Source organism: Phascolarctos cinereus, unplaced genomic scaffold, assembly GCF_003287225.1.
Source record: "Phascolarctos cinereus isolate Bilbo 61053 unplaced genomic scaffold, phaCin_HiC Scaffold_2;HRSCAF=192, whole genome shotgun sequence".
NCBI lineage: Eukaryota > Metazoa > Chordata > Mammalia > Diprotodontia > Phascolarctidae > Phascolarctos > Phascolarctos cinereus.
Window position 1 is genome coordinate 229,275,411 of NW_027555625.1, and position 26,026 is coordinate 229,301,436.

The following is a 26,026-nucleotide window of genomic DNA, read 5'->3' on the forward strand; positions in this document are numbered from 1 at the left end:
TTGTTGCTTTCCCAAGGGGCTGAGTAAAAGAATCATAGCTAGAATTTCCTGACTTTCCATTCCAGTGCCAACCAGAATGACATCAGCATAGTATATTTAACTGTTCTTATACAAAGCAGGTGACATAACATAGAATTCCTGTTTCGCTGTAACATTTCAAAGATTAGCAGCTGTCTGTTTTTCTCCTGTGCATTTTCAAGTTCCTAACAGACCAACAGATGGGACAGTGAGCTTGCCTATTTTAGGAGCCACAGCCTAGATAGAGATCTTTCTGAAGAGCAGATCATTATGCAGAGAACCAAGGAAGAAATAAACTTATAGGTTTTACAATGAGTTCTAAGTGCAAATTATCCAACAAAATCACTACCTTGTTGTTGGGGCGGGGGAGGGGGTTTGTTTTATTTTTTAAATTAAAAAAGCAGATGGCCCAGCAGGCTTTGTTCTCCTAAAGGAAGGTAAGAAGAATGTTGGTACCTAATAGTAATATGCTAATCTGAATGGTGGTTTACACCCTCCTACCCTATCTCCCCCACTATAAATGCAAGTATACACCAAATAATGTCACTATTTTAGTAAAACTACAACCTTAAGTAAAAGAGTAACTTGTGATAGGGGAATGAGTATAATAGGAACAAAGGAATACATAGGTGAGTAGGTGGCCCAATGAATAGAGTGGTAGAATCGGAGTCAGGAAGACCTGAGTTCAAATCTATCCTCAGACATTTACTATCTGTGTGACTCTGGACAAGTCACTTAACCTATTTCCACCTCCTCTCAGGGTTGTTGGGAGAATAAAACAAGATAACATTTCTAAAATGTTCTGCAAATCTTAAATAATGTTCTGCTATATAAATGCCAGCTATTATAATACTAATAATTACTACTAGCTAACAATACAGATAACAGGCTGGAGTTTTCCAGGAGCTTGCTTAACATTATTTTGAAATGGTATTAGAAGGAAGAGGAGTAATAGCAATAGTAGTAGTAGTAGTAGTAGCAGCAGCAGCAGTAGCAGTAATAGCTTTTATGTAGTACTTTAAGGTCTACAAAGCACTTTACAAATATTATCTCATTTGATCAAAAAAAACCCCCTGGGAATTAGGTGCTATTATTATCCCCATTTTTACAGAGGAGAAGAAAACTAAGGTAGACCCAGATTAAATGATTTGCCCAGGGGTACACAGCTAGTTAAGTGTCTGAAGCTGAACTCAAATCCTCCTTCTCCAACTCCAGTGCTCAAACCATTGGGCCGCCTAGTTACCTAGCCCATGTGTGACACTCAGTTATAAGAAGGAGTGACAGTCTCGTTATATGTTTCAATAATACTGTTGCTTTCTTAGGCATATACAGCATTTAATGGCTCACTATTTTTCACCCCTTTGCTAAACATATCATACCCTAGTGACATAGCTTCATGTGGGACCTTTCTGCACATGGCATATTCCTGGCCCTAGAAACTTGGCTACTCACCCCCATTGTAAATAATGCAGTTGTGCAAAATCCATTTGGCGTCGGCCAAAAAGGCTTCAGTGCAACCGTACATTTTCTTTTTAACATTCTGTGAGAGGGGAAAACCATCACACACAGAGTCATGAAGAGACAAATCTTTGCCCTGTTCAACAGCCACTTCTCTCTCCCACTGTGCCCCAAATATTTGTTCTTCAGCACTCCCCCTTTCCCCTAATTCATTAAACCATTGCCAAGCCCCAAAGACAGGAAAATGGACCTGTCACCCATGCCCCCAATTCTTTCCCTCCTCATCTTTGTCTCCTGGCTTCTTTCAAGTGCCAGCCAAGACTGCACCTTCTACAAGAAGCTTTCTCAATTCCCCTTAATTCTAATGTCTTCCCTTTATTAGTTACTTCTAATTCATCCTGTATAGAGTTCATCTGTACAAAGCTGTTTGCATGTTGTTTCCCCCATCAGACAGCAAAGACTATCTTTTGCCTTCTTTGCATTCCCTGGTGCCTTATTAAATGTTTCCTGATTGACCGGCTTCTGGAGAAGGAGGAAGCCCTCTCCATCTTGTTTCCTAAAATGAGCCTGCTTTAGAGGAGGCAAGGAGGAAATTGCCCAGGTCCTGAGCGCCTATGATAACAACCACAAAACCCGCCATTCCAATAAGTACTTTACAGTTTACAGAATGCTTTCCTCATAGGAGCCCTGGAAAGTAGGCAGGGCAGGAATATTATTATTCCCACCTCAAAGGGATGGAAACAGCCTCAGACGGAGCTATCACTGGAACCTTCCCATCCTCCTGGCTTCAAGGCCAGTGTTCTTTCCAACACCCCATGGCCACTACTGGATTATATTAAAAAAAAAAAACTACAAAGACATCAAGGACAGAATAAAAGGAATCCTGCCACTGAAAGACCAGACGGTTCTCTTTTTTATTATTTTTTGTTGCTTTTGCTGTTTGGGGCAAATTGATACATATAGGATTTAATCTATTAGCTCTTCTTCCACTTTTTCTTTTTCTTTTTTTTTTTGTGTGTGTGTATGGGTTTCTCAGTGTGAAGTATTCACGATTAGCTCCAAATTCACAAATAAGGGCAAGAATGATAACTACTTATACACAAAGAAAGTAATATAGCTTCTACTATGGAACTTCCCCTAGTTCTGACTTTCAAATAGCATCTAGAATTAAATGCCTATTGTTAATGACAAAAGTACTAACAAGAAGAGGCTTAATAAAGCCAGCTCTCTAATTAAAGGGAGAAGCAGCAGGATGGAAGGGGAAGGGCACAACATTTGAAGTTAGAAGACCTCGGTTCCCAGGGGTCAGAAGCCAGGTGACTATTAGCAAGTTCCTTCCCTCTCTGTGCCTCAAATCCCTCCACCTGTGACAACAATACCTGCACTATATCTTAAATCACAGGGAGTTATAAGCAAAGCATTTCATAGAATGGAAAGTACCAACACAAATGTGAATGGCTAAGGACCGTTACTCACAATTCTAGCAATTAAATTAATTATTCAGACACCTGAATTCTCTTTAGGCCTTCTGTTGCCCATCAGCATCCCCAAAAAGTGAAGGCAGAAGATCAGATCAAATTTAAAGCAATCCGCTCCCTTCTCTACTTTTTAGAAATTCATAAGAACTGCAGCCTTCTTGAGGTCTTGAGTTTTCAGCTCTGATGCTACTTAGCTTTGTGACCTCAAGTAAGTCCCTTCCCTACCTCTGGCCCCAGGTTTTTCTTAAGTAAATGAAGACTTAAACTATCAGATCTCTAAAGGTTTTCCTTTTTCTAATCACTATGATCCTGTTTTCTAAGGTCCTTTAAACTCAGAGATTCTTCATTCGTAGTCCATGAATTTTTTAAAATATTTTAATAAATTATGTTAATATTTTGATAATTATATTCCAGTATGGCTGGATTTCCTTTGCAATCCTACAGATTTTATTTTATGCATTAAAAATATTATTCTGAGAAGGGGTCTATAGGCTTCAGTAGACTGCCCAAGGAGTCCACAGCATATCAAAGCTTAAGAACCCAGACTTTAAGCAACGATCCTATTAACTAACATTATCTCTGGTTTCCTCTCTATTTCTAAAAATATGGAGCTCAATCCTTGTAGAGATCTTAGCTGACAAATGCCTTCGCAGGTGCTCCTGCCTCGTCAGCAGCCCTAGCTACTCAAGACCCAGAAAAGAATGTTTCCTCCATGGAAGTTCTTGGCACTGGCAAATGGGTCAACATAAAAAATAGTTTTATCAGTGGAAATAACATTAAAGAAGATTCATTACCAATCGCTTTACCACTCTATCCTAAGGACCCTGGTGGAGCCTTTTCCATGACTTACAGCTAAAACTTTCTATAGGTACTGTCTCCCTTATTAGAATGGGAGCTTCTAAGAGAGCATCTTGCTTTGTATATAATGCTTAATAAAAGTGTCTTCATTCAATGATTCATTTCAATTATCCCTTACTACCTCTGGCTTTTATCACCATTAAAATAGCCCAGAGGGGGCATTTTCCTACCTTTTGGATTTGGCAGGAATAAAAATGCTGTATGTGCTTGCCTCCGCTTTAGATTTCTTTTCAGACAGAGAGGCCTGAGTACTCATAGCACCACAAAGGTGAAAGTAAGAAAAATACAAGGAAGGAGGCAGAAGAATAAAACAATTTTCAAAATTATAATTAGAGGTTATCATGAAGTTTATGAAAGACTGTCCCAAATCAGTACCAACAAGAGAAAAGTCAAATAAACCAGCTCTAGGGTACCACCTGCCTCCCATCCAGCAAACCAGCAAAGCTGACAAGAGAAATAGATGGGGAGACAAGCATATAATAACACACTGTTAGTGGACACCTGAACTGTTGTCTGGAAAAAATTTAGAATTAGACAAGAAAAGTCACTAAATTTTCACATGGCAAAATAACAGAAGGGGAAAAATCTTGAAATACATGCTGCATCTGTTTTGAACTGTGCAAAAAAAACATTAGAACTTGAGATGGGAAACACCAGGGGAGATGAAGGAAAGGGGGGGGAGAACACCACAATATAGCTTTAGGTCTCAGTGAAAACTGACCTTTTCTAATGTACAGAGATCCATTGGATGAAAGATATACTCGGCATAGTCTGGGTGCTGATCAAGCGATACGGGTTTCTGAAATGGTTCTGTCTATATAAAAAAAGAGAAGAGAGGAAGAGACAGAAGAAAACAGAGAAGAAGAAACACATATACACATTACTGTTGTGGGAGGCCTTTGTGAAAATGAAGTTTACTTAATCTGTCTTCTACCTGGGACCCGCAAATAGTCCTTCAGAGCACAGCTTTCTAAAACAAAACCTGACTAGATCCAGAAAAGGTCTGTGGCTTCCCTTCCAAATTCTACCTGTTTTCCTCTAAAAAAAAAAATGAGCTCCATTTTTTTTCCATTTCTATCTAATAACTCTATCCTTAAGAAAAAAATAAAATAAAATAAGGGGCCATAGCAATTATATGTAAATTCTGGGCTTCAGGATTCTAAGTATAATTACACTTTGCCTTTTATTATCAAAACGTCCACAATTGGGTACTCAGAAGTTAGGCGTCTTGCATACAGGATGCAAGGCAGGTACAGGGGAGACCCAGTTATTCCCCAGCATCGATTATTATATGACCCACAAAGTACTTTTAGCGACAACGGCTAATAGGGAAAGAATCTAGCAAACATAAGGCATTATGGTATACTGGGAAAAGCATTTGATTTTAAATGGAAGACCTGAGTTCAAATTCCTAGGCCACTACCTGTCAAGAGCTCCACTGTACAAGTTAGTTAACCCTTTGGGGCCTCAATTTCCTATTCTATAATTGTGGGGAGGAGAATGAAGGCATAGGTCTCTTGTTCTAGCTCTAAATCTCAGGATGTCAGGATCTTAGAAAGCAATTTATATGTGAAAAAAAAGCTACAAGAAGGGTGAGAAGACTCTAAAAATTAGCCCATCAAAATGTCTTAAAGACTGTGTTTCAATCATCCAAAATGGGGGGGGGGGAGCCTTCCTCCTAATGGCATTTATCTTATAATAGTCTTTAATATTTGGTTAAATAGTAAATATTACTGAAGCAGAGCACCTAAATTGGGTTGAATGAAAGATCATTCCAGACCTATTTCTTAATGATTTACAAGTCTCTAAGATTTATTCAGTTTACCTAAGTCACCATAAGTAAGATAAGCTCCCTCAGCACAACAAAACTTCTTTCTCAATCTCTTTCAGCATGCCCATAGCTGGGAGATGTTAACATCTTCCAACATACTTTTCTCCTTTTTATTACCACAATGCCTCCTCTTATATATGGACACTTCACTGGGTTTAGCTTAGTCTCTGAAAAGCTGTAAATGTGTTCTTGAGATACTTAAGTCCAAAAATTAAAAACTGAAAAGGAGGGAAGATGAAATAGAAAAAAAAGGGTATTATATATATATTTGACCCCTTTGGGATAGAAACATTATTTGCTAATAATATCTTTTCATTACCAGGTATTTAAAAGCCAATTTGTATATCTTTTTTTTTCTAAAGGAATCTCAAAGATCTCTTTATTAAAATGCTGTGGATATAAATCCCTTTCGCTTTGTTCTTGATATCCAATCTTTTGACTTGGAAAGCAAAACAAAAAGTTTCACATATGCACTAAGAATACTATTTCACTTAAAAGAGCACAGGGAATCAATGGTAAATGCCAACAGCCTCTCAAAACAACATAGGTCAAATCCCATTACCACAAATTCCAAGGAACTATTTAAATTATGATGATGGACTGTCCTGGACCAAATATATCTGGAAAGCTCCACCAGCTGGGGCTTGACAGGCTTTTGTTATACAGACACTTTGTGTAACAGGACCTCATTAGCCCTATGAAGTCAGGGGACTAGGCCCCCACAATTTTTCCACAAGGAAGATGGTTCCATTTTACCACCTCATTAAATGAATGTGCCCACAGCCTTTCTACTGTCTTCTACTTCCTGGAGTCTCCTTCAGAACATAAACTGCACACTTTAAAAAATTAACTGAAAGCCATCGCACCTTATTCTTAATTAATGGACTTTTGAATTCTGGTAGATTAGAAGACCAAAAGAGTCTGTGCAGAAGTCTGAAAAACTAAACCCTACAAAGAATAAGAAACAAGTGAACAAAAAGCATTGAAGGTTTTAATTCAAGCATCTGCTGCCAGGAAGTGTTTTCCTTACCCCCGGCTGTTTCATTTTCTGTAGGGCAAACTTGAGCAGGTACGATAACTGTTCGATGGTAAGCATTGTCATAGCTTTACTCTGCGTCTCAATGCATTCTGCTACAGTGATTTTCTATAAGTGAAAATTATACAAATGTTCAATTAGGAAAAAACTGTATACATGCCCTCCCATCGTATTCATTTGTCCAGAAAGCACACCTACAAGGAATAGTTTTTCTAACGGAAACAGGTTTCAATGAGACCTCCCAGTTTCAGGAGAGACCAATTTTAACTGCAAGATAAAAAGCTCACTTTGCCTGGTGATGGTCACTGATTCTCGCTTGGAAGGGGCAGTGGTAAAAGCCCTTGTTTAAACTCTTTCAACTCAATGACCATGACATCCATTACCTGGTCTTGTGCCTCTTTTGGTCATGAAGGTAAGTGAGTTAAAGAAGATCGTAGGAAAGTAAGACTGTTCAGACTGGGAGAACTTTGATTCTCCCTAGAGTTCAGGAATAGGTGTGAGATAAGCACCACGGCTACTTTCAAGAAGGTGGTTTTGTCAAAATGATGAACAATTACCATTCCAACCCTTTTGTTCATTCCACTGACATCAGGAAGGCATTAACTCAACTGCCAACACCAATGGGAAGAAACTTTCTTCCCCATGGTCTATATATTTATTTTCTGTGGAGGGTCAGAAGCTAATGTTTATATGACCTAATTCTTCATTTACTAGTTCTGTGAAGTCACTACAAAGAAAGTAAAAACAAAGCAAGAGACACCACTGTCTCTCTTAGTATACTGACTGATAAAATGCATCTGTAGCAACATTCCTAACCAACAAGGAGTGAAATGAAGAAAGCTGGGCTGAGCCATGTGGTTTTGGCACACAGCAGGGAAAGCTCCTAGAGAAGACAACGATCTATACGCCCATGACATTCATGTCACAAGTAATGGAATCAAGGAACCACTGTTCTTCCCCTTAACTGCAGCACTGGAAAGTTGTTACAGTTTTTCTCCAGTCTGAATCTTGGTTCCATTGTTAATCAATTCAGGGGCTCCAGATTATGTCACCACAGATGTCCTTTGGATCATTAGAGAAAAGGAGAATAAGAGCCACACAGCAGGTAAATATGGCACATGACGTAGCCATCTACATCCTCAAAAGAAAGGATCATTGCACGGAGTACCCAATGTCTTCTCTCTGTAGTCTGCATAGATTATTCACTTGCTAATAAATTTGTCGAACTTCTATCCAGAGAGTATCAAATGATTTGAACCCAGGATCATTTCCAGGTATTTTTCTTCTTAGTGTTCCATTATACAATTTAGAAGTGGTAGTCAAGACAGGGTTGAAAGAAGGGAGGAAGAAGTTCAACTTCCAGGCCCACTCTCAACTTTGATGGCTAACAAGCAAAATCTAAAATGAACAAAACTGAGCCCTTACAACCAAGACACCAGGTCTCTATAACTCACTTTTAGCATTTTCCTCGGGGGAAAAAAAAAAAGACAGTTGGAGAACAGATAATAGAATCTGGTTGTCATTGTTTGCATTTATAGAGGCAAAGGAAGAAGTTGACTTTCCAAAGCATCAATCAAATGCCACTGCCATATTAACTTAGTCCCAAAATTTGATTTGCTTTGGGATCCAGGTGATGCTTCATGTCAAATTATAAGTTTCAGATTCTACTTTTAAAACCAAGAGCAAGCATTATATTTTGCATTCTTCAACAGCAAGAAGCCATGGCTTGTGTTATTGTTTGGAAAAATATTAGTACACATGCTTTGAAAAATCTCAAAGTGTTTTCCCCCACAATGAATATCATTGTTTTTCACATCAGACAAGAAGTATCTGAAATCTACTGTAATAAAAATGTCTTCTTTTCTTGACAGTTGTTTGAAAATGTCCATCAAGAGGGGTAGTAGCCCCCCAAAAATAAAAAGAAGGAAAAGAATCAACTAATACGTAGGATATTTTTGAAATTCGCAGACTTGATATTACATAAGTGGACTTCTGAAAACATTAGGGAAACCAGAGAAGACTAGTTCTCAGTGAGAAAGTAGAATGTAATCCCAAAGCAGGAGAGCAATTGCTGCCATACCCACTCAAGCAGATGGTCAAAGAGAATAGCTACCTAATGACACAAACATTTTGGGGAGAGTGGGGAAAAACTTCCCCTGCCTCAAATTTGGACAACAGTAAAGAAAAGGAAAGAAGAAAAGGGAAGAAAAAAAGATGGGAGGCAGAGTAGTACTTTTCATTGGGAACTAACCTCACATTCTGGGCAAAACCAATCCCCCTCTGGTTCCGCAGTCAGTTTCAGACACTTAGCATGATAAACCCGAGGACAGAGCTCACAGCAAAGGACTTGGCCTTCCCGATGACAAACCCAGCAATAGAAATCATTCCGTCCATCCTGCGGTACAACATCAACAGGGTCTGTGGTGAGTGGCTGCTTCATATAGTAAAACGGACCATGTCTTAGTTCTGACTGAAATGTAGGCAAGAAAGACAGGTTTGGTTTCAAAACAAATTTGCATTCTCAAAAGAAATCTAAACAACAACAATAACAACAACAATAACAAACAACAGCACATCACATTGCACAAATCTCATTCATCGACTCAGGCTTTAAAGTCACGTCATCATCCTACGTGTTCATAAGGCCTTTCTATCACACTAGTTTTGGAAGTGGGGGCGAAGGGGGAGGTGCAGAATAGATCAAAAGCTTTCTGGTATCTACTTGTAAGTCAGTTCTTGGCTATAAAAGGGAAATTAGGAATCCAATATATGAAAATCCAAACTTACAAAGCAGAGTTAGAGGTTGGTGACTAATATGACAAAAATCCAAACTAACAATAAATTGGGGAATGGTGGTTCCCATTTATCTTAGGAATCCTTGACAACACAGCTTGTTCTAAGGCACATAAAATACTTTTTTGGGGTTACAGAAATTAGGAACACACCTCTTACATAAAGTGAAGTCCTTAATGAATTGTTATCCTTAATTAATGTGAGATAAACCACACAAAGACTGAGACTACCAATGACTTTGAAAAAGTCATTCCTCTCAGCTTCAGATTCTATATCTGAAATATCAGAGGGTTGGGTTGGATCCCAGAGCTCCTTTCTAAGTCCTATGATCCCATGACCCTAAATTTAGGAGGCAGCATGACATAGTGGATAGAATGCTGGAATTGGGAGTCAGTAAGGCCTGGGTTCAAATCCCACTTCTGACACTCTATGACCATGGACAAGTCACTCAACTTTTCTAAGACTCAGGTAAATCTCTTAAGTTCTTTAACTTACAGACTAGATTGGGATATGGAGGGGGGAAGTCCCCACTCTGAAAAAAATGACAGATCCTTGACGTTACCTCAAACGTAACAGGCCTATAATCCAGTTCGATATTGAACTGAAGTTCAATAAGCACTTGTGAAATGAATACTCTGCACTAGGAACTATTAGGGGCTGGGGATACAAGGACCATACCGAAACAGGCCCTGCCCTCAAGGAGCTTACATTCTACTAAGGGTAACTACATGTATACAAGTAAGTATAAACAAAATACATAAAGAATAAATACAAAGTTGTTTTATAAGGAAAGCAATCAGAAGAAATTAAGAAATGCATTGTGTAGGAAGTGGTGTCTAAGCTGTGTTTTGAAGAAACCTAGGGATTCTAAAAGGCAAAGGTAAGAAGACAGAGCATTCAAAGTATGCAGGAAATCCTATGCCATGGCACAGAAGCAAGTGAAGGAATGTGGGCATAGAGGAACAGCAGCAGTAAAAAGGACAATGTGGCTAAAGCTGGGGGGGGGGTGCAATCAGTCTGAAGGAATATGTTGGAGCCAGACAGTGGAGGACTTTAAATGTCTGTCATATATGAGTGTGTATTTTATCCTAGAGGCAAAAGGGAGCCCCTGACCCTTCTTGTGTTAGGGAAGAGACATGATGACAACTATCCTTTAAATGCATCAACCTGGCAGCTCTGTGGGAGATGGGTTGGGAAGGACAGATGAGATGTGAGGTGATCAGTTAAAAGGCTAATGCAACAGTCCAGGTGAGAGGTGATAATTGCCAGAACTAGGCTAATGGTTGTGTGAGTGGAGAGAAGAGGACAACTGCTAGAGATATCATGAAGATACAATACGCAAGACTTGGCAACTGACTGCATCTAGGGAGTGAAGAGGATGGCTTTTAGCTTCTGGACTTGCGGGACTAGAAAAATGGTAGTACTCAACAGAAATAGCAAAGTCAGCAAGGAAAGAGGTGCTTCCTCCTGGCTTCAGATGGAAAGATAAGTTTTGTTGAGTCCAAGATGCCTATCCAGGGAGATGTCCAGCAGACAGATCAAGATGATGGACTGGAGCTCAGGAGAGAGACAGGGGCTGAATTAAGTAGTGCTGTTGGTTTGACTTGATGCCAGTGGTCAAAAAAGCCAGCATTTTTACAATTCCTAGGTGACCACGACTAAGAGGTGTCCAACAACATTCTCTGGTCCTATTGATTCAATTAAGTTGATGCAGATCCAGCCCATGATCGTAACTCAACAGAGCCCAGGGTAGCAACTACCAAAACAATTATGATAACAGAACCACAGAAGGCTGTTAAAAGTCAGAAGGGACATTAGAAATCATCCAGTCCAACTTGCATTTTGCAGTTAAAGAAACTGAGGTTCAAATGAGTGCAAATGAGTTCAAATGAGGTTCAATTTCAGTAGAACTGAATAATAACACTGTCATCAGGCAAGAGGACACCCACCTCAGAAGACGTCTGCACCACAAGGAGCTTGACAGGCAGGCCGCAGAAAAGAATCCGTGTTGGGAGAGGTCACTTTGTAATGAGGTCTTACTGTACTAAAAACACCTCATGCTACTAGATACCCTTTATACCCAGAGTCACCAAGTACTTAGCAAATCCTTGTTGGTTAATCCTTATAAAGCTCATGACCCCCAGTTTTACTCAATAAATAACTGGGGCTCAGAAAGGATAAATGCTTTGTCCAAGGTTATGCGATGGATAAATAATAAATCCCTGAGCATTAAGCCACACTAAAAACATCTGGTCATTTTTTGTCCTTTTGATGACCATTTTTCAGGTGAGTGTCAATGGAAGGGGTGCTGGATTTGAAGTAAGAGGAACTGGCTTTGCATCTTGGCTCTGCTACTTACCACCAATGGGCCCTTGGGCAAAATCACTTAACCCCTCTGGACTCAAGGTTTCTCATCTATCAGTGAAGGGACTGTAGTGGACAAGTTCTGCCATCCCTTCCAGCTCTAAACCTACGACCCTGTGATCCCAGGCACTCCAAGGAAACAGCATCACAGAATGACAATGAGAACAACCGTACCACCTCCCACTTACACAGTGTTAATTAAGAGGCAATGGGGTGTAGTGGATAGAGAGCTGGCCTGGAAGACCTGGGTTCAAGTCTCACCTCTTAATACACACTGGATGAGTCACTAAATCTATCAATGTTCTAGGCAACTCTTGGACCACAAATTACAGAGAAGTTGCCAACCTGCATTGGTAGAGGGAATTTCCTCACCTGGAAGTTGCTCACAGGAATGAAATCCAAGGTCCAGTTCCTATCTCTGTCCCTTGTTTTTTGAAAGCACTTTCACAAGCACTTTCTCATTTGATCCTCAGAGCAATTCCATGTGCTAGGTAAGGCAGAAATGACCAAACTGAATTAAAAATCCAGGTCAGGCTGATTCCCCAAATCTGATTCGTACAAAAGCTGAGGGCTTCCTATAAATGTAAGACAAGGATTCTTAATGTTGTTTCTATCATGAACCCCGTTGGCAATGTGGTAAAAGCCTAGAGACCCCTTCTCAGGATGATTTAAAATCCATAAAACAAAAGATGCAGGATTTACAAAAGAAATCAATTATATTAAAATACAGTTCTCAAAACATTTTTTAAAAACAAGTTTTACAGACCCCAGGTTAAGAACCCACGGAGTAAGAGAACAACTGGAAACGTCATAAAGGTACAGAGAACCATGATGATCAAAATGATTAAGCATTTTTGAGCTTGAACCTCCACTCAAGTCCTCCTCCCAGACCTCATTATGACAAGGAGGAAATTCTGAATCCTCAAAGGCTCTAACAGATGAACCCAAGTTCTCCCAGGACCTATCAAGATAGAAAGGCTTTGAATATGAAACTAGCAACAGACTGTGGGTCTACTGTACAAAAACCAGCCAAACAAGCAGGTAGAAACTTATCACCAGAAGGCTGTCCACCAACCAGCAGATGAAGTTTTGGCCACAGCCCTTCATGAAACCATTTACTAAAAGTGTAGAGAGGTGGTGGAAGAAATATCCACACTGATGAAATCACGGATCATTGAAGTATCTGAATTGAAGGAAATGTTAAAAAAAATCATAGTAAATGTAAGTATATATGTACATATATTTCTGCATAGAGTCATTTTGGATAATTGTTTTTAGTATACAAGGTTAAGGACTGGACCTATGATTTTCACTGGCATAAGGAATTCCTAGGAAAAGGAATTCCCTCTACCAATGCAAGTCTGGTTACCAGGGCAACCAAACTCCCTTCTCCATTGGCCAACTTTTCTGCAACATAAGGGTCTTAAGAGAACTGCCTACAGCAGTAACGTCAAACTCACATAGAAAAGAGGGGCCCATTAACCCAGACATAAAGATGCAAATTGACTACGTTTTAAAATGAAATGTTATCCATGTTTTATTAATTTTTTTAATTAATTTTGTTAAATATTTGCCAATTACATTTTAATTCAGTTCATGCCTCAGGACCCAGAAGTACTGTAGACCACATGCATGTTTGACCCCTCTCGTATAGGTTTAAGTCCTGGCGAGAAAACTTCATCTTATTGATGAAGATGGCCAATTTGTACAATTTATGGTTTTGGAGAGCTGCCAGGGTCTATTGAGAGGTACAGTGACTTACCCAGGGTCACACTGCCAGTATGTGTCAGAAGTGGGACTTGAACCCAGCTCTCTATCCAGCATACCATGCGGCCTCTCTTTATGGAAACAGTCCATATTCAGGCCAACACACTCTGTGATTGTCATCTGAGATTCACCAGGAGTCAAATGACTTGGCCAAGATCAAACAGCCAATCCATTGCACAGCCAGGACTAGAGCCAGGTCCCTTGCCGCACCCTCACTCCCATCTTCAAGACCCCATGACTGCAACATCAGACAAGCCCTCCACACTTTTGTTACAGAAAAGCTTCCAATGACTCCAAAAATAAACATTCTCTGGAAGTTAGAAACCAATGCACTTACACAGAATGCAGGATGCATTGCGTAAGAGCGCAAGGGAAGCATTAAAAAGAGAGCTTTAAGCAAAAGGAGGAGAGCAGGCAGTGCCCAGCAATGATGACGGCACGCAGCAACGTCAGGGCTTGAGAACAGGAAGGGGAAGAGGTGGCATGGGTGGAAGCAGACATTCGCAGAGGCATCCTCCCGTCCTCGAGCTGGCAGAACTACCTCTAACTCAACTCAAGGCTTCTGGGAGGTTTTTGTGGTTTTGCAAGCTTTGGCTTGCTTTCTGCACCTCTCTTCCTTCACCAAGTTAAAGGGCTAAGAATAGGCCAGGAATCCTCCCTGGGAGCCAAATGGAGCTGGGTGAACTATAAGTGACAAAGTAATCTGCCTAACAGGACACACGTTTAATTTGTTTCTGATGTAGGCAAATGTTTTGATAGTTGAAGAAAAAAAAATCTTTATTTCCCCCAAGATTAACTAAGGTTGGAGGCAAGCCACTAGAGATTCTATCTTATTGTCCATTTCTGAACTGAAATATCTGCCTTAAGCAGCAGCTGCTACCCAGAATTTGTTATTTAAACAACCCCACCATCCAACAGATACCTCTCATAGCTCATCTGGCTCCTGAACATATTGCCTGCTAAGTAAAAAGGCATCTCTAATAGATAACAAACATGCTGCTTTGCCTCCCGTGGATTACAACTTTCCCCCACCTGTCTTTAGCTATTGTACCACCCAAATAATTAGATAGACAAGTTCCAACCTGTGCTACTTACAGGGATAATTGCAGAGTTAAAATTCCAATTGCTCTATTTTTTTCCCCATCCCCTTTAATGGGTCACATCAACAACAAAGGGGCTTCGAAGACACCCACCACATCTGCAGGTTTATCCATTTGCATATGCTTGATGCTAATATGCCAGGTGGGCATTAGTTTAGGAATTTCTGTGCACCTTGTAATATGATTGCAAAAAAAAAAAAAAGAATTCGGATCCCCCAATTTACACAAAGAATATCACCGAATGTCAAGAATTGAGGTGGACTTTGAAGGTAATGTCATCCCAAACCCCTCATTTTACAGTAGAAAAAACTGAGGCCCAAAGTGGGGATATCACTTACCCAAGGTCACACAGTCATAGTGGCAAAACTAGAACCAGGATTCAGGCCTTCTGATTCTTAGTACTATACTCTTTCCACTACACTGTAAGTTTGTCTCTACATTTTTTAACACTGTGGGGTGGGAGGAAGGGGGACAGAACAATAGAAACTCTGATATGATTTCTCCCCAGCGTAGGGTCTATGACTATTTTATGACATTACATAGGGGAGGAAAACCAGGCCCCCCAAAAAGATGCAATAAAATCTATTCCCAAAATGCCCCTATAAGGCATGGGGACTTATTGAGGATACAATGGTCTCATGTGGTAGATGGTCAAATTTCAGACAGCTTTTCAATAAAATGACCTCTTAATAAGAGATGGAGGAATCTGAACATTTGATTTTATATATGGCTTCTCTTCAGAAAATATAATTAATTAAGAATTCTGAAGGATGGTAAAGGTACAAAGAAGGAAAAGGAATACTTAATATATGCTTTCAAACTTAGGGATGTAGCACCATCTCCAAACGACGGTGAGAACACCGTTCTAGATGGCAGAGTCAGGATCCAAAAAGACTAAGAAGAAATTGAGTCGGGATAAATATTAAGTCTTATACTTGAATCCAAGAAATCAACATCACAAGTACAAGATGGTGGAAGGAATGGCTAAAGAACAGTAGTAGTCTCAATGAGCCAACAGTGAGCTACAGTGACCAAAATAGCTCATGTTATCTGAAACTACATTGAGAGGCCAGGACTAGATAGGTTAAACCCCCACCTGCCTCCCCAGTACTCTGCCCTAATCAGATCATATCTAAGAGGACTTTGTTCAATTCTGAATGCCCCCATTTAACAAGAGCATTGATAAACTAGAGAGAACTCCAAGGAAAGCATCTAGGATCATTAAAGGTGTAAAGAAAATGCCAAGTAGATGAGGAGCAGCTGAAGGAACTGGAGATGTTCAGCCCTAGTTTAGACATTTAGTAGAAAAGAAGACTTAGAAGGGTCTAGCTAACTCTCTTCAAGAAGACAAACGGCTGTCACATGGACCATCAGTTAGATTTGTTTTAATTGGCTCCAGAAGAACCAAATGCAAGGGGTAGAAGTTATAGAAAGCAGAGATAGGCTGACATGAGGAAAAAAGGCTTCCTAACAATCACAGCTATCAAAAAGTGGAATGAGTTGACTCTAAACGCAGCTGTTCCTTGTCATTAGAGGTCCTCAAGGAGATGGCAGATTGTCTACAATGTTAATGGAAGCAATTCCTGAAAGCCTAGGCTAAGCCTCCCAGGTCCATTCTAGCTCTGAGACACTTTCACATACACTAAAAGTAAAATGGGCTTAAAATACAGCATAAGGGATACGGGTTAGACATAGGAAATAACTTCTCAACAGCGAAAGCTATAGAAAGTCAGTATAGGTTAGAGGGTGGGGAACTTGGGGCCTCAAGGCCACACACGGCCACTGCACAGAATAAATCCCTTGGACTCAGTCAAAAGGCTGCTCCCAAGGACCTTAGAAGGCCACATGTGGCCTCAAGGCTGAAAGTTCCCCACCCTTGGTTAGAGTATATGATACAGACGAGCTTCTCACAGACAGGGCAGAATCCCATCTGCTTGGGTTAGCTGAGGATACATCTTAAGGAATTAGATCACAGAATTATAATATTTCAGACACAAAAGGAACCTTAAACATCACCTAAAGTCCAACCCTCTCATTTTACAGATAAAGAAAATAACATCTAGAGAGGGGAAGTGCAACCTGCCCAAAAGTCACTCAAAAAGTTAATTAGTGGCAGAACCAAAAGTCAGGTCTCAAAACTCTTAGTCCCGTGTTCTTTCCACTATGCTGCCTCCCTCAGACCGTGTGATTTGGAAAATGAAGTTGTTAAAACAATCAAATCTAGTTTCCTCAGGGGCTTACTGTACAATTTGGGGATTATACAGGCTCTGTGCCTCTCCTCCATCAGTTCTCCCACCCCAGCCCACCACCACCCCTGCTCTCTATTGGGAAGAAGGGAGGGTGGGGAAAAGGAACGTCCACTTTTTCTCTTTAATAGTACCAGTGATAAAAGGGCTCCCGCAGGAAGGGTGGACTACTACATATCTGAAATGTGGTTTAGGGATCTTTATCATCTGTTGCCTCAGAACTGAGGTCTGTCAGGTCATACTATCAAAGGCAATAAAAGGCCTATGAACCAGTAGGGTATGACTACGTCATTCTAAAGGACAGATTTCAAACCTCCTTATTCCAAGTACAAGCAATCCTGAGCCCATGCTCAGCAGGTGGCAAGCTATTCCTCCACACCAATCACAAGGAAGCATCTGAAAATGGTTCAGTCAAGAACCGCCAGCAGAAACCATCTGGCCTCGGAGTCTACTTCCTGTCTTAGCCATGACTATGGGAACTTTAGGGGATAAAGGATCCTTACTATTCCACAGAGGGGCATAAAAAGAGAGTGTAAAGGTCCCCAACCTTTAATTTCTCATGGTCTACACTTCTCCATCCACAGAACACAGGCTTAGAAATCTGCTGATAATGGCAGCCATGGACCCTCTGGCAAGCACCCTCCCCCTTTTTTCTGAGGCAATTTAGTCAAAACAGCACAAGGCAAGCTAAGGCTGCAGTTTCAGAAACACAAAAAACAGACAAGTGACGTAGCTCTCAGTACCAAAGCAGTCCCGGAGGCTTCTTTTACCTGCTCCTTACTGTTATTGTTCAGTAAACCAGGCTTCTTTTTCTTTTTGATGGGGCTCGTAGATGTATCTTGAGGAGAGTGACCATTTGAAGAATGGGGAGGGCTGGGAAACTTCCTTTTTTGTGCCGTCCGCTCAGCAGAGCCGGGATCTGTAACACACATACAACACACACAGAGGACCATGGTTTAACTGACTACCAAAAGCTGGTCTGAAACTTAAAAGGGAAAGATACCCTGTAATATATAGTCTCAAACAAATAAAAACCTCCCCAGCTTGGAATAGTATAACACCCTTTGTTAACATTATTGTATAAATACTAATGAACACCCCTCTCCCCCATTTCCTTTAGCCTAGAGGATCCTACTGCCCAATCCCATGCTTAACCCCTACCCAGCCCATAAGAAACTCCAGGAGTGCGTGAATAATTTATAACTGGAAACATCCTAATGGTTATTTTCAAGCACAGAGCCACCCCCAAGGACCCAAGTTAGATTTTCTTGGTCTTCTGTTTTGTAAGGCACAGTAGTTTTCCCTGGTGTTTCCATCAGAAGTACAATTTCTCCATCATTCCTCCACTCTCCACATCTAATCACCCCTAATCAAGTTGTAAATAAGCAGCTCTTCCCAGGCAGAACAGCTCTCAACCTCTCCAGCAAAGCTAAATGCAAAAAAAAAAAAAAAAGCCAAGAGACCTCTGATTTCCATCTGAAATGCCTACATGCTCCCAAGCCCTCATCCCCCTTAATGTCTCCAGCAGCTGGTCTAACCTATAAACAACACACACAATAACTTTCACCTGCAAAGACTTGAATCCACTCCATACCAGAAATCGACCTCCTTCACTGAAAGAAACAATTTAATGCCACCAGCCTGTAATGACTAGGCACTGTATTTCAGACTCATATCCTGGGAAACCCAAGCTTATAGGATTTAGGAGAGGAAAGTCTAAGAGCCAAGAATTACCCAAGGTTTAGAGTAATGACAGCATCAAAGGCAGGTATGTGAACTTCCCATGTTGATTATTCTGGATGAGTGGCCTGGATTTCTTCTCCCAGATTTTAGCAGTCAAGGCAAGTCCACACAAGCAGAGATAGGTATCAGTGTCCCTTCAATCTAGGCAAGCTAGAACTGGGTAGTGTTCAGTATGCAGCTTCCCAATAGGGCTGGCTACAAAGACCACCACTACTGATCTCCCCAAGGAATCACAACCACAGGAAGAGAAACCACTTCCAGGTTCTCAGAGTTGGGTCTGATTCCACAGGAGGGGACCTTTCCCTTCTCCTTTGGAGCAGGCAAGGTCTCTTTTTTCATCTCCGCTTCCCAAAAAGACAATGAGAAACCTGCTTAAAGTCCAGTTCTCAATATTTCTCCCAGCTCAGAAACAATCCTTAAAGCAGATTAGGCACTATCCTGAGACAGGGGGCAAAGAGAGGCCTCTGGCCTTAAGTGTTCACATCAGGGTCTCCTAGGAAAGATAATCACAATTCAGAAGGAGACACAGACAAGCATAACAACTTAGAAACTAACAAGCTGAATTTATAAGCTTTTTTTTTTAAAAAAGCAAAATGTACATAATAGAATTATATGGAAATGCTTGTGTCTGTTGGTGTTCTCGAAATTCAGAATAACAAAAAATAAAATTTTAAAAAAAGATAATCAGAAAATGGCAGCTCAGGAACGGTCTTTCAGTCTGTGCAAAGCAATTTTTATTATTTCTAAACAAATATAGCGCATGACATCACTCTCAAAACCTCAGTTTTGGGCAGCCCAGCAAAATGCGGTTCCAAGGTAAAATTTCTAACAGCATCCTGCCAAAGACAGCCTCCTGAAAAAGCAGCAACCAAATGATCAGGGCGGATGAGTAATGAAAAGGCCTTTTTTGTGACTCACTGCAAGGCCACTTGCCTCTGAGCTGACAGTCATTTTGATCCACTCCCAGAGTCGAAAATCAACAAGCACTTTTATTAAGTGCCTACTAGGTGCCACGCTCTGTGCTAAGTGTTGGGGATTCAAAGAAAGACACCCCCAAAAAAGTCTCTGCTTTCAAGTAGCTCACAGTCTAAGGGTTAATAATAGCTAGTGTTTATACTACACTTTAGGGCTGCAAGCCCTTATGTTCTAATGTTTGTTCCCTGCAATAACCCTGTAATGTAGGTGCCATATTATTCCCATGTTACAGATACAGAAACTGAGGCTGGAGAGGTTAAGAGATTTGCCCAGGGTTACACGCTAGTCTGTGTGTGAGGTAAGATAGGAACTCTGCCTTTCCTAAATTAGTCCAGCACTTAATTCACTGTGCTGCCTACAAGGAAGGCCATCTTAAGGAAGTGCTCTCCAAAGCCAGGTAAGAGGATCAAAGTATTTAGAGTTGGATGAGATCTTTTTTCTTTCTTTTTATTTTTTTTGGGGGGGGGACAATAAAGCCTAAGTGACTTGCCCAGGGTCACAAAGCTAGTAAGTGTCTAAGGCCACATTTGAACTCAGGTCCCCTGACTCCAGGGCCAATGTTCTATCCACTGTAACACCTAGCTGCCCCTAGAGCTGGATGAGATCTTAAGAGATAATTCAAATTCAGTCCAACTCCCTCATTTCAGTACTGAAGAAAATTAAGATTCAAAGACTGGTTGTGGCCGTAACATGATGCAGTAAAAAGGGAACTAACTACACCTGGAGTTAAAGGGTCTGGGTTCAAATTCTAGCTCTTCGCCCTTTTAGTGTATGTGTGAGCTTGGATATGTCACTTAATTTCTCAAGTTCTCAGTTTCCTCATCTTTAAAATGGGGAGAAGAGAGTTGTACTAAGTTATCTCTAAAATCCCTTTCCATTCTGGAACTATGAGCCTAAAAATTCAGATTCAGGCAGGTCTGTCCTCACTAAGCAATCACAACTTAGTGTTTTCTTCAGCAACCAATTAAGCTATTTTACCTATGGCTGAAAACGTGAGGAGTCAGGGGATCTGAGATTGTGAAAGAAGGCAAAAATGAGAATAGACAGATTTTGCTGCTCAGTATCCTTCCTCGTGATCTTTCTCTCTCCCTCTCTCCTCCCTTCCCCTCCTCTATCTCCCTCTCTCTCAATCCCTCTTTCTCCTTCCTTCTCTCACTCCCTCCATCTCTTTCCTTCCCCCCTCCTTCCCTCCCTCATCCTCTCTCTGTCTCTCTCCCCCTCCCCTCCCAGTTTCAGGTGAACATATGATTGGGGGGGGGGGGGAAGGGGGAAGAAGAGCCACCAAAAAAAGAAACTAGAAAGAAAACATAAAGTCAAATAATTTTTGGATCTGTGGAAAGGGCCTAAGAGAGATCTAATTCAAGCCTCTCCTTTTACAGATAAGGAAAGTAAGGCACAGAACGAAGAAGAGATTTACCCTCATGACATATTACTCATGTTGTCTAAGACTATGGTTCTTATCTTAACACAAATCTTTAGGCCCAACTCTATTTCAAGTTACAAACACAAGCAATTCCCACTGGAGTGGGGGTTAGGCACCTGTTATCAGATGAATAGAAATGTAATAGGTCACACATCTGTCAATACCAAAGAGCCAAAAATAGAAAAATTAAGTTCTTTTTTTTCTTTTTAGAGGGTTCTCCACTGAATTAGATGTCTTGGAGATCCAATGACCATTTTTTCCCCCTGGACCAAAAATCAGGACACATGGTGTGATGCAAGTTGTTCCTTTTACAAAATTTCATTAAGAACACACTTGGCTTTTCTTGAAATCAGTACTATACTGGAAAAATCCAGGACACATGGACTCCATACACAAAGAGAGGTATAAAATGAACATTTCTTCAGATGCTTGTTTAAAAAATCCTTCAAGAGTTATGCAGTTTTTACTTTGAAGACCTCCAAAGCGAGAGAATCTCTATACCAAGGACACTTGTAGATAAAATGGCCTAGTCTAAGAACTGCTGGCCTTAGAGACAGAAAGACCTGATGGAAGAATGAACCCATGTGCCCTCAGCGAAGTCACTTCACCTCTCAAGGGTGCTCCCAACTCTCCAAAAGCCGAAGAGAAGGTGCCCACCTGTACAGGATGAGGGAGTTTCCTCTCCCAACAGTTTGCTATACCAATGAAATTGAAATCCCTATCCCTACTACCATGTTCTGAAATTTATGAAATAGGAGCAGCTAAGTGGCGCAGTGGATAGAGCTCCGGCCTTGGAGTCAGGAGGACATGAGTTCAGATCTGACCTCAGACACTTGACACTTCCTAGCTGTGTGACCATGAGCAAGTTATTTAACTCTGATTGCCTCACAAATAGCAGCCAAAAAGAAGAAAGAAATTTATGAAATAAAACCTCCCAACTGTCCCATGAGGTAAATAGTAGAAGTATTAATTAATATCCTTTCATTTACCCTCCCCTCAAAAAAAAAAGCAAACTTGAAGATGATACAGGTTTGCCCAAGGCCAGAGAGCTAATAAGGGACAGATCATAGGATCTGAACAGATCCAGCATTCTATCCATGACTTCAGGGGACACTAGAAAAGGTAGTTCCTTTTTCTGCACCTTGATTTTCTCCTCCGCAAAACCTGTATCTCCTGACTCCAATCACAAAGTCACTTTCACTACATCATGCTGCCTCTCAGTAGCTCCAATATTGGACTTGGAATCCCGAGGACCTGGGTCCAAATTCCACAACGGACAATGACTAGCTTATGCAACCATGAACAAACTAGTTCACCTCATGACACTCGGGTTTTTCATCTGTAAAATGGGGATGATGGTATGCCCCAACTTCACAAGGATGTTATGAGGATCAAATAAGATAATGTATGTGAAGTACACAGTGAGCCTTAAAGGCGTCTTGATGCCACCCTGAAGCTCTGAAACGAAGACTTTGGGAACATCCTGTACAGACCCCAGTTTCTCATTATGATGATCAGCAGCAGTCAGTCAACAAGCATTGATCTGTCAGTCCCTTACTACTTGCCAAACACCGTGTGTTCCATGTCACCCTGGTGCTAGCCACTGCACTTTGTACCTCGGTTTCCAAATCTTAAATACCTTTAATTTAAAGGGCTAAAGAAATATGAGTAAATTTTAATTAAAATACTGTACAAATAGGTCTAGAAATCTCCTACCAAAGAGGTCAATCAACAAGTAACATGACTTAATGCCTTCCTTCTATTGATTATCTCCAGTTCATCTAGTATGTATCTCGTCTATGCCACACGCTGCATGTCATCCCCCTTCCCCCCAGTAGACTGTAAGCTCCCTGAGGGTAGGAGCTGGTAAACTGGGGGGAGAGGAGAGAAGCCTTTCTTTATATCGGAGGTGCTTATTAGCACACAGTAGGCACTTAAGCACTAGTTGACTTGTCTTGACAAATATTTATCAAGTACTTACTATAGGCTAGGCATAGTGCTAGGCCCTGGGGATACAAATATAAGGAATGAAACAATCTCCGATCAAAAGAAGCTTATATTCTAACGGGAATAACAGAGCTCTGTTTTGTGCTCACTATTCCCTCTCTATCACCTTCTCCCCCTCCTCCTCCCAAAAAAGAATTTTTTAAATATATTCGGGAGAACAGATGAACAGAGAGCAGACCTCAGAACCAGGATGACCTCGGTTCAAATACAGCCTCTGACAGACACACTGACTATGGAACTCTGAGCAAGCATAAAGACTACTATGTTTCATAATAACACCCAGCAGTATAAATCACCTACCATGTCCCAGGCACTGTCCTAAGTAAGCACTTTACAAATGTTATCTCGTTTGAGCCTCACAACCCTGGGAGATAGGTGCTATTATTATCCCCATTTGACAGTTGAGAAAACTGAGAAAAGGTATGGATTGGCAGTGGTCAAAGTGCTTTCCTCCCAGGGAAATTTCCCCCCATTCTGATGAAATTACAGGTCTAGTCCCAGCCTGTACACATGACATGGGTATGTACATTTATATGTGTAAACATATAAATGTACACATGTGTACATATAACATACATCAAGGCTCAGAAAGCGTTAATGTGCAGGAGGTACCACTTCTAAAAAGAATGACTCAGGGACACAGCATGGGGAAAGCAGAATGAGACAGAATATTTTCCCCTGCCAACATTCAAACACTATCTCATGAATCTGGAAAGCCTGTTGGGTATGGAGTGCTAACTGGAAGAAGAAGAGACAGTCACGTGAGATCAGCTCCAGCCCTGAGACAAGAAACAGCTTTCATTAAAAAGCACAATTCCATTTCAAAATGCTCTTTTAAAGCTTAAGTAAAGCCTCGACTTCCTAGGTGGCCTAACACCAACCCCAATTACTAACAGTGCAATCGTGCAAACCTTCCACTTCTGCCCCAAAGCAAAGGCTCTTCTCCCCCTCAGCTAAAGAGGGCAAGGGAATTAAGTGTTAAAAACCACATTCACCATCTCGCTCCATCGGCATCTCGTCCCCTTTGTTCCTTAGTCTTCTCTCTCTGTCGTATGTGGTTGAGGAGCGTGGGTACTGCTGGGCTTTGGATTAATGGAGCTGGGTTGTTTGTGTTTTGTTGCTCTTGCTGCATTTAAATGGTGCTCACATAAGCCTGTTCAAGTCTGAACCAGGACAGAACACCAATGTATGTTCCAAAATATACATTTGTTTCCTGGCTCCTTCACTGAAGCAGCATTTGCTTCCCTTCCACTAGAAGCAGGCCCTGTGCAGCTCATACACCAGGCTCCTAGGACACACAGCTCCCTTCAGATCTACAGCAGACACCTCCATTTCATTGACCATCGGGCATTCCTTCCCCCACATCCGCCTCTGGGATCACACACAGACTCCTCAGAGCTCTTAGCTCTCCAGCCCAGGAAATGACGCATCATTACTGGGAATTGTTTTAGTCTCTCAGGCTGGAAAAGACAGGCCTAGTGATTACCACTCACGGCCCTGGGCCTGTAGTAGATTTTTGGGTGTCTTAAATTCCTTAATGCTGTTGACAGCACAATTGCCCAGGCCATCTCCTATGTGGTAGCCAGTAATAAGCCTGGATAAAAAAAGGATGATAACATGCAAGTACTGAAATCACTGGGGGGAGAAGGGGGAGGGGCAGAGGAAAGTGTCAAAGACCATCGCTAATATAGCTGAACAGGCCTGGCTCTAAGCCACAATTCCTGACACCTTACTTTGTTTACTGACCATGGCTCCTATAAAGCTGATTCTCTGAACAAGATCAAGATTTAGAGCGGGAAGGGGACCGAGAGATCATATTGTCTACCCCTTTCATGAGGAAAATGAGGCCCAAGGAGATTAAAATGAAGTGCCTAGATTGACAGTTGATGATAAGTAAGAGTCAGAACTGGGATTCAAAAACTCTAGTCCTTTCCTCCAAATCCAACATATTTTCCACTATACTACACCATGAGATTTACTGAATTAATATACCTAAATTTCATTTTTAAAAAGGATTCTCTAGGAGACTGCCCATCCTTCATATTCTGGGTTTCTTTCTACTTTTCCTCCATCGCATCCCTGGCAAAACACAGGCTTTTCCAGCTTCAAGCAACCAAGTTTACCCTCTATCCATCATCACAAGGTATTTCCACAAAGAAGTACCAGTACCACACTTGTAACTAGGAGCCCATTTTGTGAAACTGGACAATCCTGAGATGAGTCTAACAAACAAAATGAAGACAGGAAAGCCTTCAGGGCTGCTCGCTGTATTCCAAATGAATTTACACACACACACTACATCTACAGGAAGGCACCGTTCCCAGGATGATGCCTGAGCATAAGCACAGAACCCAGATATTATTGGGTCATCAGGTACAAATGAAGAGATTGCACTTGGGGTAATTGCACACACTCTCCATTGCCTACTTCAAACATGACCACATGCTGTTCTCTAGGGCAACAAAGCAGAAAACAGTTAATAATTTCAAAGCATTTTTTTTAAAGACCCAGAGAGCAGGGTACCCAAACAGGACATGCTACTCAGAAGCAACAGAATCCTCCCAAGCCAATACTTAAACTATAATGAACCAAAACCCCAGAAATGCCTGGGGGGAAAAAAAAAAAACAGAAAGGGGGAGGGGTATAGAGGGAGGCGGGGAAAGCACAGGGAGAGACAAAGCCCTAAAGAAAAAGCAGGCCCCAGCCAAGTTAAACACGTGCAAAAACCTGGAGACTTACAGTTCTTTAGGAAGCCCTGATTTTCTACACTGTAATCCTAGATATTTCAAAAGGAGCCAAATCACACTAAACAGGAGATATTTTAGAGAGCCACCCTGTATCACAGCCTTCACAATCTCTGAAACTAGATACATAGATTTCTGGGAATAGGGGCTTTCATTTAAGGTCCCCAAAGCTAGCATGGTAAAAG

General features: G+C 41.1%; 1 protein-coding gene across 15 annotated transcripts in view; it reads right to left on the reverse strand.

The window, feature by feature from the left end:
- The window catches only part of ZMYND8 (zinc finger MYND-type containing 8), a 113,718-nt gene that overhangs the window by 56,023 nt on the left and 31,669 nt on the right, over positions 1-26,026 (reverse strand). For 10 of the 15 annotated variants that reach the window (XR_013484678.1, XM_020984152.2, XM_020984160.1 and 7 more), the window contains 5 exons: positions 17,720-17,868; positions 8,931-9,149; positions 6,674-6,787; positions 4,534-4,626; positions 1,471-1,558 (listed from right to left, as the gene is read on the reverse strand). Coding sequence is in view for 14 of the 15 variants with exons in the window: in XM_020984152.2 (XP_020839811.1) it covers positions 1,471-1,558; positions 4,534-4,626; positions 6,674-6,787; positions 8,931-9,149; positions 17,720-17,868 (663 nt within the window). In the remaining variant the exon portion in view is untranslated. Of the gene's footprint in view, positions 1-1,470; positions 1,559-4,533; positions 4,627-6,673; positions 6,788-8,930; positions 9,150-12,208; positions 12,230-17,719; positions 17,869-24,092; positions 24,421-26,026 lie in introns of those variants that run through there. The other 5 variants (XM_020984161.1, XM_020984158.1, XM_078149855.1 and 2 more) reach the window with 3 other exon arrangements.